This window comes from Eleginops maclovinus, chromosome 1 (assembly GCF_036324505.1).
Source record: "Eleginops maclovinus isolate JMC-PN-2008 ecotype Puerto Natales chromosome 1, JC_Emac_rtc_rv5, whole genome shotgun sequence".
NCBI classification, from domain to species: domain Eukaryota; kingdom Metazoa; phylum Chordata; class Actinopteri; order Perciformes; family Eleginopidae; genus Eleginops; species Eleginops maclovinus.
This window is the reverse complement of record NC_086349.1, coordinates 12,310,194-12,322,277: the sequence shown is the minus strand read 5'-3', so window position 1 is coordinate 12,322,277 and position 12,084 is coordinate 12,310,194. Positions and strand designations below refer to the sequence as shown.

General features: G+C 39.6%; 1 protein-coding gene across 1 annotated transcript in view; it reads left to right on the top strand.

The window, feature by feature from the left end:
• cntn3a.1 (contactin 3a, tandem duplicate 1) overlaps positions 1-10,083 on the top strand; it is a 73,041-nt gene extending 62,958 nt beyond the window's left edge. The window contains exons 14-23 of the mRNA XM_063895735.1: positions 710-827; positions 1,865-2,023; positions 2,210-2,359; positions 3,469-3,539; positions 4,497-4,731; positions 5,095-5,210; positions 5,477-5,663; positions 6,502-6,614; positions 7,687-7,855; positions 8,645-10,083. Coding sequence (XP_063751805.1) covers positions 710-827; positions 1,865-2,023; positions 2,210-2,359; positions 3,469-3,539; positions 4,497-4,731; positions 5,095-5,210; positions 5,477-5,663; positions 6,502-6,614; positions 7,687-7,855; positions 8,645-8,736 — 1,410 coding nt within the window. The 3' untranslated portion in view covers positions 8,737-10,083. The remainder of the gene's footprint in view (positions 1-709; positions 828-1,864; positions 2,024-2,209; positions 2,360-3,468; positions 3,540-4,496; positions 4,732-5,094; positions 5,211-5,476; positions 5,664-6,501; positions 6,615-7,686; positions 7,856-8,644) is intronic.
• The last annotated feature ends 2,001 nt before the right edge of the window (positions 10,084-12,084 follow it).

Genomic DNA, 12,084 nt, shown 5'->3' with positions numbered 1-12,084 from the left:
ATTCAAACCCAAGGCGGTGATTCTAGTTTATTCTATGTCTAAAAGCCACACTAAATATGATGACTGTGTTTTGCAGAAATCTATGTCTTGATTTAATAAGCATGCTTTGAAGTTCTTTTTTAAAATGTCCCAAAGTCAGACATCTGTGACCCATTCCTTCTCATTTTAATGATGGCTGAGGGTTTCAAAGAGTGAATGACTCGCAGCAACTGAGTTTGTATCTCAAAAAAATGTCCCTGATTATACATCAAAGTAATTATCGGGTCTCATACGGTTTCACAGTCCCTTACTTTCATAGATAAGACATCAACTTAACATTAGCTGTAACTTTAAAGTTCAAAGCTAATAATGCATTTGGCATTGAATGGTCGTCTGTAGATTAAATGAAATCAGGGGGGATACAAGGATACAGCAGAAGGAAGCTTTTCAATTCCCCCAAAAAAAACTATCCTCATAAATGATTATGAAAACCTGTGTGTGTGTGTGTGTGTGTGTGTGTGTGTGTGTGTGTGTGTGTGTGTGTGTGTGTGTGTGTGTGTGTGTGTGTGTGTGTGTGTGTGTGTGTGTGTGTGTGTGTGTGTGTGTGTGTGTGTGTGTGTGTGTGTGTTGTACTTTTTTCTCTGAACTGAATGTCAAAAGAACATTTAAATAATATTGCACTTATTTCAAACACTTTTTAAATAGTTTTTCCTAACTTGTACACCAACAGCGCTCAGCTGGTGACATAATGATACGCAACATTCAATTGAGGCATGCTGGGAAATACACGTGCGCTGTCCAAACGAAGGTGGATAGTGTGTCTATTGCCACCGATGTGGTCGTCAGAGGTAAGGATCACCCTCACATTTTATGTTTAAAATTAGAATTCATATAGGTATTCTCTAAGAAGTTATATCACACTGTTTTCATACACAATGCCAGCTACATCTAGCAAGGTCATTTCCACTTCAAACTCTCTGCTAGCCAAAATGATCACTCTTGTTCATTGTGAATGAAACATTTGCACTATAGCTATCTGCACTGCAGGAGCAAAACAAATTAACCTTCCAATTACTACTCTATTGTAAATTACAAAATGAGTGAAAGATTGTAAATGCAGTTTCTTTGGGATTTTAGAATGATAGCATAATATGGCTCCCTAATGTTTGGGATGTCTATAGACTTTCCGTATTGGAGGCACAACTTGTGGAAGAGCTATGCTCCACGATGCATAAGCACATTGAGATTTTACCTATTCCTTCTATGTTAACGACTGGCAGTGATTACCAACCACTATTGTTTCAGATCAATGTGTAATTATTACCCCTAATCACAGGTTACAGCCTAAAGTACATCTACATGAGTTGTGGAAATGTGATTGTCTCTTGCAATATCCTCGGATGTTTCATTTTAATCTCTACAAGAGAGTAGAAGGTCTAGTCATCCCAATTAAAAAATAATAAAAGACTTTATTGGTTGCAATAGAAAATCATATTCAGGTATTTTCTTATTCTTAATAATAAAAATTGTCTATTGACTCCCCTGATTTACCTTGAACACGGGCAACCACTGCTGGAGGGCATGTTATGATCTTTTTATTTCCTATATTGCAGAACAATAAACTCTATTCAGAAGACATAAAATGGTGTTGTTGTTTCCCTCCTAAATGTATTTGTTCTTCTACACCACCAGTGTACTAAACACTGTGTTTGGATGCAGTTAAGTAGTGCACTCACAGCTGTGCTTTCCTTCTAATCAGTCTGTTACATCACGTCTAATTATGGCTCACCCACTCTATATCCCTGCTCTTATGCCGCTTGCCTTCATTAATCTGTACAGTATATATCATCCTGAGTGAGTGAACTGTGATTAATTCTCCTTCCAGGTCCCCCAGGTCCCCCTGTGGACTGTCAGGTGACTGCGATGACGGAGACCACTGCCTCCGTGTCCTGGGGCCCCGGGATGGACAACCACAGCCCCATCGTCAGCTACACCATCCAGGCCAGAACGCCCTTCTCTCTTGGGTGGCAAGCTGTGACAACCGGTAGGCTTTTGTCAGTCCGTCTGAGTGTAGATTGTGTGTAGTATATTTGAAAAAAGAGTGAGAGGGCTGGATCGTTTTCAAAACCACACATGACATGACAGTAAATAACACATCACCAGCTTGGCTAATGTTCAGTGGTGGATCTTGCATGGTTTTGATGAAAGGTTATTCTGTGATGTCTCTCAGTTCCTGAGCTTCTCGGGGGGAAGCAGCTGTCATCCACCGTCATTGAATTGAGTCCCTGGGTGGAGTATGAGTTCAGAGTCCTGGCAACCAACAGCATAGGAACAGGAGAGCCCAGCAAACCCTCCAAAAAGTCCCGCACCAAAGAAATGCGTATGTATCCGAAGCTCCTTACTTTTCCTTCTGCTACCATCACTGACTCAGATTGCTTGCAATTACGTCCAATATGTACTTAGAGTTTCTACTTCAGGAGTGCAATTATATCCCTTGAAACAACTTTATTGTAGCAGTGAATGTCCGGGAATGTTCTGTTCCTCAGGACACACAACACATGAATGAATTCAATTCACAATAAATATGATGATGCCCGGCAGTTTCACTCAGAAACTCAGTGTGTGTAAAGAGGAGAGAGGAAAAAAAGTCTGCTTAAGGGCAGTGCTTAGAAAAAATACAATAATAGATGCATTATGTTTTGTTCAGAAGGGAAATTGCAACACATCTAAGGACTGTCAAAGGACTGTATTAAAAAGATACTTTTTATCAAAGAATTTTACAATTAAATTAACCACCACAAATGTTTTCATGAGTAAATTTACATATACAATTTTCCTTTATAACTTCAGGTATGTTCACCTTTATACAAATGCATATAAGGTACACATAAACACAGACACATTTATATGGATAAACATAAAAAAATGATGGCTGAAAGACTAAGTTCAGGGCAGTACTTTTTGACTTTATAAATGTGTTTGGATTTGAAGTTGTTGTATCCAAAGCAAATTTCACTGATTTTACTGATTTTAGAGAACAACATTGTGTTAAGCTTTTTGTCGGTTCAGGAGAAACGTCTTCCTTAATTGCCTCAGAAGATGTCACTTAACAGTGACGGATTGTGCTGATGTTCAAACGGTGAAAATATCTGGGGGTGTGGAGTTCCAAAAAAGTGCGCTTAGCAGACAGACATCCAGCCCGCTACTCATCTCTGCTTGAGGCTAGCAGCTCATTAATGGGTTAAATTAACCACTATTAGCATACCACAGCTGAATCACTGACCAAACTGTCTGCGGATGAGGTGCACTGTGGGTAATCTAAGGTGCCAGGTTTCGAAAAATGTTCTTAGACAATATCTTTTGGACTGTAATAGAACAAATCTTCAATATCTTGCTCATGCAATGTATAAGTAAAGAACTAAATACTGAACATTTGCAGATACTTGAATATACAAACTTGTTCTTCTAACACTGTGTTTGATCTGTTAGTTCCCCGGGTGACGCCTGGCAGAGTGAACGGCGGAGGTGGAGGACGCTCAGAGCTGGTCATCACTTGGGAGGTAGACGTGACTGTGTTAAAAAACAAAAAATATAATAGCAAGCTGTTTTTTTGGTTGTTTTTTTTAACATTATGTTAACTGATTTTTGAACATTGAATAAACATAGTCACACATACATACATTAACACATGGGAAGGTAACACTCCCCTCCCCTCCCCTCCCCCCACCCTCATTATAGAACATTCACAGATTGAAATTAAATAGGAGTAAATACAATCAAATAAAATAAAGGAATTAGAATAAGCACAAAACATAAAAGAATAAAAAAATAAAAAATACTAATAAAATAAATACATACAAATAAAATAACTAAAATGTATACGTATATTTATATATATGCATATGTTATAGTAAAATAGATAATGTACCTTAATGTGTAAAACAATTAAAAAGACAAATATGAAAGAATAAACCATTTCTACATTTAGAGATAGTTATTGTTATAAGCAGCATTATTATTATTCCTTATTCTCTATCAGTGCTTGATAGCGACATAAATCAATTTCACCCAACTATTTCCGCTTGATGACTCTCCAGGAAATGCATGAACATCTCCCATATTTCCCTTTGAACACATGGGTTAATTTTTCCAAAGCGAGGCAGGACGCCATTTCCCATAGCCACAAGGCAAGTGTATAGAAAGCTGTTTTAAATTGATATTGATATCAAAAATAAAAGTAATGAACATGTTTTTTGTGTATTTGGTTGTTGATCTATGTTTAAGTGAATCTGAAAGACATCATATAAAGACGTTCTATGCAGAGTGTTTGAATAGTTCTATAACCTCTGCCCTTAACCAGACAGAGTAATACATTTGTGCAAAGCTTGCAAGAACAGTACTCCCCTCAGCACTATTCCTCTAAGTGCCCTAATCTGTGCATAGCTGCATTTCTTTAAGGTATTTATGTCTCTAAGATCAGTCATATTGAGTCATCACTCTGACTCATACCTCTTTAGCCCGTTCCTGAGGAGCTCCAGAGTGGGCCGGGCTTCGGCTACGTGGTGGCTTTCCGCCCACTGGGGGCTCAGGGCTGGATGCAGGCTGCTGTCACGTCCCCTGACGCCTCGAGATACGTCTTCAAGAATGACAGCATCCCTCCCTTCTCCCCTTACCAAGTCAAAGTTGGGGTTTACAACAACAAGGGAGAAGGGCCTTTTAGTCCGGTGACCACCATCTACTCCGCAGAGGAAGGTGTGTACTATTAAAACCTTACAGCAACGCATGCCTTAACTTAACCATGGGAATACACTTATACTATGGCAGTGATGTGTCTCATAAACAATCAAGTGAATCATAACGGAATTGGTCTATTTTCTGAACTTAACTTAAATTATTGCACATCAATTCCTCTGTAATATGTAATGTTACAGAGTTCTCAGGGTCTGTAATGTAATGTATTCTTTGCAGGACTTAATGTTGGAACACTCACTCCTCCTCACATAGTGATATGGAAAGATTGAATGGAGCGCCAGTATTTTCGTAAAGACTCTGTGGATGTGGGTGTAATGAATCCATGTCTTTCTCCTCATTCTGAACATCCTCTGTTTCTTTCAGAGCCCAGCAGAGCTCCAGGGAGGCTAAGGGCGAGGAGTGTATCAGCGTCCGAGGTAGAGGTTACCTGGAAGCCGCTGGCCTGGAGCAACAATCGAAGACGCATCCTGGGCTATGAGGTCAAAGCAACACATGCCCACACAATAGGAACTGTACATGCAGTGGACAGTGCCAACAGCTAGTGGCATTATATCTTGAATAAGAATGCGAGGACCTTTTTTCCATTAGTGTCTAAATTATTTGTCATTCATGAAGCAAACTACAGTATATGAGCATGATAAAGCCCTCCAGTTTTCTTGTCCATATTGGTGCAAATACAGCTGAACATTTGAACTACACAATCAGATGCCTGCTGATAATCTTTGTTCTTCTTTTGTGTTTTTAGCTGCAGTACTGGGGCGAGAGGCAGAAGCAGGACACAGCCAGTGTGATCAGGACAGTGGGGAATAAAACGTCAGTACTCATCAGAGATCTGGAGGGCAGCAGTACATATTACATGTCCCTGCGGGCCTACAACAGCGCTGGAGTGGGTCCACAGAGCATCATAGTCAATGTCACAACCAAGAAACCCCGTAAGGACTCTGAACATAGTGAAAGGCCTGTCTTTTTTTGCTTTTTCTATGAATGGAGAATTTTTTCTCCCTCTGGCTAATGCTTCATTTTGCATGGGTGTGTGTTTCATTATAGAAATATTTTTCTACCAATTAAATTCAACGTAGGGAATATTCACTACACAAGAGCACCTTAAAGGTACCATATGTAGGGTTTTTGTTGATGCATCATTATATTTTCTAAGCTATGCTTTGACTCCCGGCCTTTGTTGCACATCCTCCTCACCCTCCCCACCTTTGTAGTTTTACCACATGAATAGCACTCTTGTCATTTAATAGAACCAGGAAATGTTTGATGTAAATGCCAGCTTAATTAGGGTCACCTGTGCAGTTTCACATGCAGGCCTATATTGCAAAATGATGCAACGTTCCCTAATGTGATATTATCTATAAGTGTTAGTTAATAGTGCATACATCTGTCCCTTGTATATATAAGGTCCTAACTAAACAGGCACACTCCACTCCATGGATATTCAAAAAGTCTTCCCAGGGTCCTGACAGATGAGTAGCATCTTACTGTCATATAGGCCTATAATGTGAATTATTATCACAGTTTTAATGTATGTATTACACCTTGTTTTAATCTTCCCTCTCCCCAGCCATCCCCCTTACAAACACTTGTACACTCACTTCCACACACATATTCCTCTGCTCACTCCTAACAGTGGGATGATAAACTGATAATGAGGTTTCTCCTTCATGCTGAGTTGGTTCTGGACTTTACTGTTTATTGACCAGGTGGCTTGTTGTTGTTTTTCACCTTCCTCCTCCTCCTCTTCCTCCTCTCGTCCTCCTCCAGCGCCCAGTCAAGCCCCTGTCAAAATCATGTGGAACACTTCCAACTCCAAGGTCATCCTGAGGTGGGACCAAGTACACGCTCTGGAGAATGAGTCAGAAGTCACCGGATATAAGGTAAGAAGTGGAGAGTTTCTCCATTAGAGAGTGCCTCAACTCGACCGGCTGAATCTCTGACAACTAAATGGTTTTTAGATTGTAACAAAATACAGTATGACACACTGTCACTTGCTCCATTTACCCCATGTTAATACACTGGTGTTTTTTGGGGAGTTTTGAGTGGCTCAATTATAAATACACAGATTTTACAAATAAGAAGAAAAGCATAAAAACTTTTAACCATAGAGTTGGCTGCGATTATCCTGGTAGTGCAGCAAGCCGTGTTTTAACTATTTCCTAAATCCTTTGTGAAGGTGTGATGTGTAGCTTGTTGGATTTCAAAGTCGTCCACCAATTGCCACTTCACCTTAAAATAACAATTCCTTGAAAACCACACTACCCACATCTCATTATTTTTGGCCACATGATGTTAGCTTCAGAAAGAAGCAACTTTTCTGATTGTTTTAAAGAGGGGTGTTATTCCAGAATATTTATAAATGTTCCTTCGCATTTTCCCTGATTGTGACATTCGACTTAGTCATAGCAGCATCATATACATAGTACATATTTTAATGATGAGCTCATTCCAGGTTTTTATGACTCATTATGTAGTGCTAGGTGTTTTACCAATCTGAAAAATACCATTCATTTGCAGCCTCCTACATTGAGATTATCTAAGTGTGAAATCAGTGTCTTAGTCACGTACAGTGGCAGCTCATAATTCTCACTACGTTAAAGGAGTCTCCCGAGAGTGGGGCTTAGTGTATAGTCTAATGGGCAGATGCACACATAGCTCAGAGTCAGACTGCAGCAGAACGGATGGATGAATATCTACACTCCCCTTATCTCTGCTGCACCCTCTCCTCTGCTGCTCCATCACAGCCATGTGCAGATATCTCCCGTAAGATTTATCCTTGTTAGTTTCTGAGGCAGCACATGAGATTTCCTGGAGCTGTCTGAGAGAAACAGAAAGATTTTCTTGTCAGAGCTTCAACGAGGACACTCCTGAAACCCCTCATAATGATGCATTGTATTTGTGGCTCCATTCCATGCTTCACACTGTCAACGTCTCAACCTCTGCTTCCTGCAGGTGATGTACAGCCAGGACAAACACAGCCATCCCAGTGTGGTGGAGACCAACACCACCTCCTTGGAGTTGTCGCTGCCAGTCAACCAGGACTATGTTATCCAGATAAAACCCTTCAGTGAGGGAGGGGAAGGCAGCAGCAGCCGCCAGATTACCATCCCCAAAATAGCAGGTGGGACATGTGAAAATGATGTCTGTGTTGTTTCTGAGTGTGAGACTTCAGTGGAAAAACAGATACATTCAGCTGAGCTAGATTTGAATGTCATGAAAAGTGTAACTGCAGACACTGGTGTTTCGATCATGTGAGAATTATTTAGTGTCCACTTTTCCTCAACTTCTTTTGTCCACTCTACCTCAGTGGATCAATATGTTTAATGGCTTTAAAATATGCCTAGTAAAGGCAACATGTTCTTTAGCTGCTGTGCATTATGGTATTTTAGGGTTGTTGCCTTCACATAAACAGGAATCTCTGAATCCTCAAATAGGTATCCCACCTTTAAATGCTGGTTAAAAAAATGTGAGTCTTCAAATAAACATTTTCGCTGAAAGCTAAGTATATTTGTTGTGTTTACATTCCTCCTAGTCTCACATCCACAGACTAAGAAATGCGTATCATAAAACAGCTAAATGGGCTCAGACATGCAGAGAATATTGGCAGTAGCTGGTTGTTTTGGGATGTATTTTTCCTCACCACCCTACATGTTTGCACTCTAGCTCTTTGAAAGCCATAATTGAGGGCAGCATACCAGTGCCATCTATCGACACAGCTGTGTACTTACACCACACTCTAGTTTGTTGCACTGAATACATTTTATAATTTGTTACTGTTATAAGAAAACATGAGACTTTCATGTCAATAGTTCATACTCAAGCCATGTTTAGAGAGACATTTACAGACCATACCAGACTCTTAAACACTAAACATGCACTTGTTGGATCTTGATTTCTTTCCGTGTTTCAGGCTCCATAGCCAAAGGTGCAGCCCCAGAGTCGTCTGTGTTTTCCTTGGTCAACCTTGCAGCGCTAATCATCACAGCCAGGACTGTACTATGACAAACATCTGCATCAACCAGGCGCCACAGCTGCTTTTTAGGAGGAGAAACAGCAGGTCAGAGACAACGAGAGACTGACAGCCGCATTTCCACCTGCTCCCTTCCCTACTGTGTCTTTCCTCTTCTTTCTACAAAGATATCTTTGTGGGGAAGTTTCTCTTTCACCACCTTTCTGAAGGAGTTATTGAAAGGAAGTGGCTCTTTCAGAAGCTGCTTTTAAGGAAGTGAAAGGACACCATGACTCGACGGCAGTCTCTTTGAATGATGTTTCTTTCTTTGTCCCCTTCTAAGCAGTGGATATTCTCAAATGGTTTGAACCTCGGAAGCGGCGGTGTGTGATGCACAATAGGATGTGTATATGTTTTCTCTTTTGGACTGTGCAGGTTCTGTAAAATGGATTTTCTTGTGAACCTTTGGACTTTCTTTTTGATGCTGAGATTTTGTCTTGAATGGGGATGGAGGAGACCTGGCATAGCTCATAATAATGTGAGTGAAGTTACATTTAAGCTTGGTGAAGACAATAAATGGGTAAAGTGTTTTCCCTCCTCTCTTTTGACTGTCTTTGGGAAACTTCCTGCACTGTCAAAGAAGGAAAACCAAGTGTTACTAATCCCTGCCCAAAAACAGGGAGCTAAGCCGCATTCCGTTATGACAAACAAGAATTTGGGACCTTTGTGACTTTGCTTGGATTTTATTCATGCTTTTGCGTTACACCACATTGCATCGAAACCTCAAACGTTGCCATGAAACTGTAAACCAAAGGTATTGAACCGACAAGGTTCAGTTCCAACTGTTGTATCTGTGTGCGAAAATGCAGTGTGTACATCCCCAATATGGCTTCAGTTGTAAACAGCAGACTTGTGTTGGTTAATTGATGTCTTACCTTTCTCCCACATCCGTGATCCAGTGTGTAACAAAGGCTTGCTGAGCAGTGAGAGCGACTTTGTTTTACACTGTATGTTGGAAATCCTCAGGTCCCAAATGAGCCTTAAGTCTTTTGATTAGTATACATGTTGTTATTATTCAAGAGAGTTTTATTTATTTTTCCTCCTCCTGCATTGTGTTTTGGCTCACTCATGCTGGAACGTATGGATAACTGACCTTGCCCTACACTTTGTTGAGAATTTTCACTTTTGTTACTTTTTAGATCATATTTTTGGCCATTTTGGGCTCAGAAACAACATGCCTTTCTCCTACGTCTTTCATGATGAGCTTTATAATACAGTGGCAGTGATACTGACTTTTCTAGTTTATTTGAAGTAGGGACAGTATTTCACTGTCAGCTGCTGTTTGGCATGAGATTGGTCAGTGTATGTACCTACGTTGCTTAGGATGTCTGGATGAATAAACCTGCTTTTAATAAATATAATGCCATTTTCCTCATGTCTTTCGTTGGTGTCAGAAAAGGCCAAAAGCGTTAAAGGTTGTGCATCACCAGACTGTCCTATGATAGGTAGAGGTCTTACTGAGCAGATGGAGTTTGCTCTGGTTTTAAGTGGACTTAAAGTAAGAAATCTGCTTTGTCAAAGGTCAGCCATACACAATCACAGTTTGACATAAATGTCACACAGACAAAGAAGTTAAGTAAGCTGAGAATGTACCCAAAAGTCATATCATGTCTAATAACCTCAATTTGAGTTTCAGTTATTGTACACATCAAGTTGTAAAACTATGGGGTTTTTTTAGACTTAATTTAATTTAATTTTATCGTTTAACTAATTGAGATAGATCAACAAAGAGCAATCTCAACAAGCAAAGATTTTGACATGCCTTAGTGGAAGATTTTGGTGAGTGCTTCAGAGTTTGGGATGGAAAAGTATGTAAACTAAAACCTTTGCAACACTGACTTTAACTAAACATTTCCTATACTGTGGCTGTGTTTAAGCCCATTTCTTTGTACAAGAATTGCTTCCAGTCCAAGGTCTCTTGGATGAAGCTCTGTTCAGTAATACTTTAGTATTCCATTAATTTAAATTGTAAATGTAAATGAAGATGTTTTGTTTTTTTTGCTTAGGGTCAATGTCGTGCTGGTTCCAAACACGATCGAGAGAAATAGAGAAGCAGTGTTTTCTCTGTTCTCCCTCCACAGATGCTACTGATCGATATGAGGAAGCAGATACTCATAAGTGCAATCAATATCTGCACATCTCTGCCTTTTTCAACTGTTTATTTGCCACTGTGAGGTGTGTTTGATGATCTTACAGCGGATCTTCACACAGAGGAGAGCATCGTCTTCATGTTTCTGAAATGCTGGGTTGTTTTTATCTGCTGTGGAGAGCAGAAACTTCAAACAAGGTCAGATTATCACCACGGTAACTACATTATGCAAGTCATTGAAGATGTGTATGCTGTTTGTGTAATACAGATTGTGTAAACATGTATGTAGGGTTGTCCTTAACAGGTTACATAATTTAGTTTTTATTATTATCATTATTATTATTTTTATTATTAATAATATTAATAATATTCATATTATTATGTTTCTTTGAAATCAATTATTTTGCATAAAAATAACACAAATTAATTATTGATTAAAGTAATTATAGACGACTTAGACAAATGAATGGAAACATGTTCTCTTAGCTGTAAACTGTAAGGACACTTATCTACAAAAGCAGTAGGTGAGTAATAATTGCAACAATGCATTTTATGTGAATTATTAATTCCATATAATTTCAGAAAACATTAAAAGCAGATACAGAAACACTATAAATACAGTGGGGCAAAAAAGTATTTAGTCAGCCACCTATTGTGCAAGTTCTCCCATTTAAAAAGATGAGAGGGGCCTGTAATTTGTATCATAGGTATACCTCAACTATGAGAGACAAAATGAGAAAAAAAATCCAGAAATCACATTGTAGGATTTTTAATGAATTTATTTTCAAATGATTGTGGAAAATAAGTATTTGGTCAATAACAAAAGTTCATCTCAATACTTTGTTATATACCCTTTGTTGGCAATGACAGAGGTCAAGCGTTTTCTGTAAGTCTTCACAAGGTTTCCACACACTGTTGCTGGTATTTTGGCCCATTCCTCCATGCAGATCTCCTCTAAAGCAGTGATGTTTTGGGGCTGTCGCTGGGCAACACGGACTTTCAACTCCCTCCCAAGATTTTCTATGGGGTTGAGATCTGGAGACTGGCTAGGCCACTCCAGGACCTTGAAATGCTTCTTACGAAGCCACTCCTTCGTTGCCCTGGCGGTGTGTTTGGGATCATTGTCATGCTGAAAGACCCAGCCACGCTTCATCTTCAGTGCCCTTGCTGATGGAAGGAGGTTTTCACTCAAAATCTCACGATACATGGCCCCATTCATTCTTTCCTTTACACGGATCAGTCGTCCTGGTCC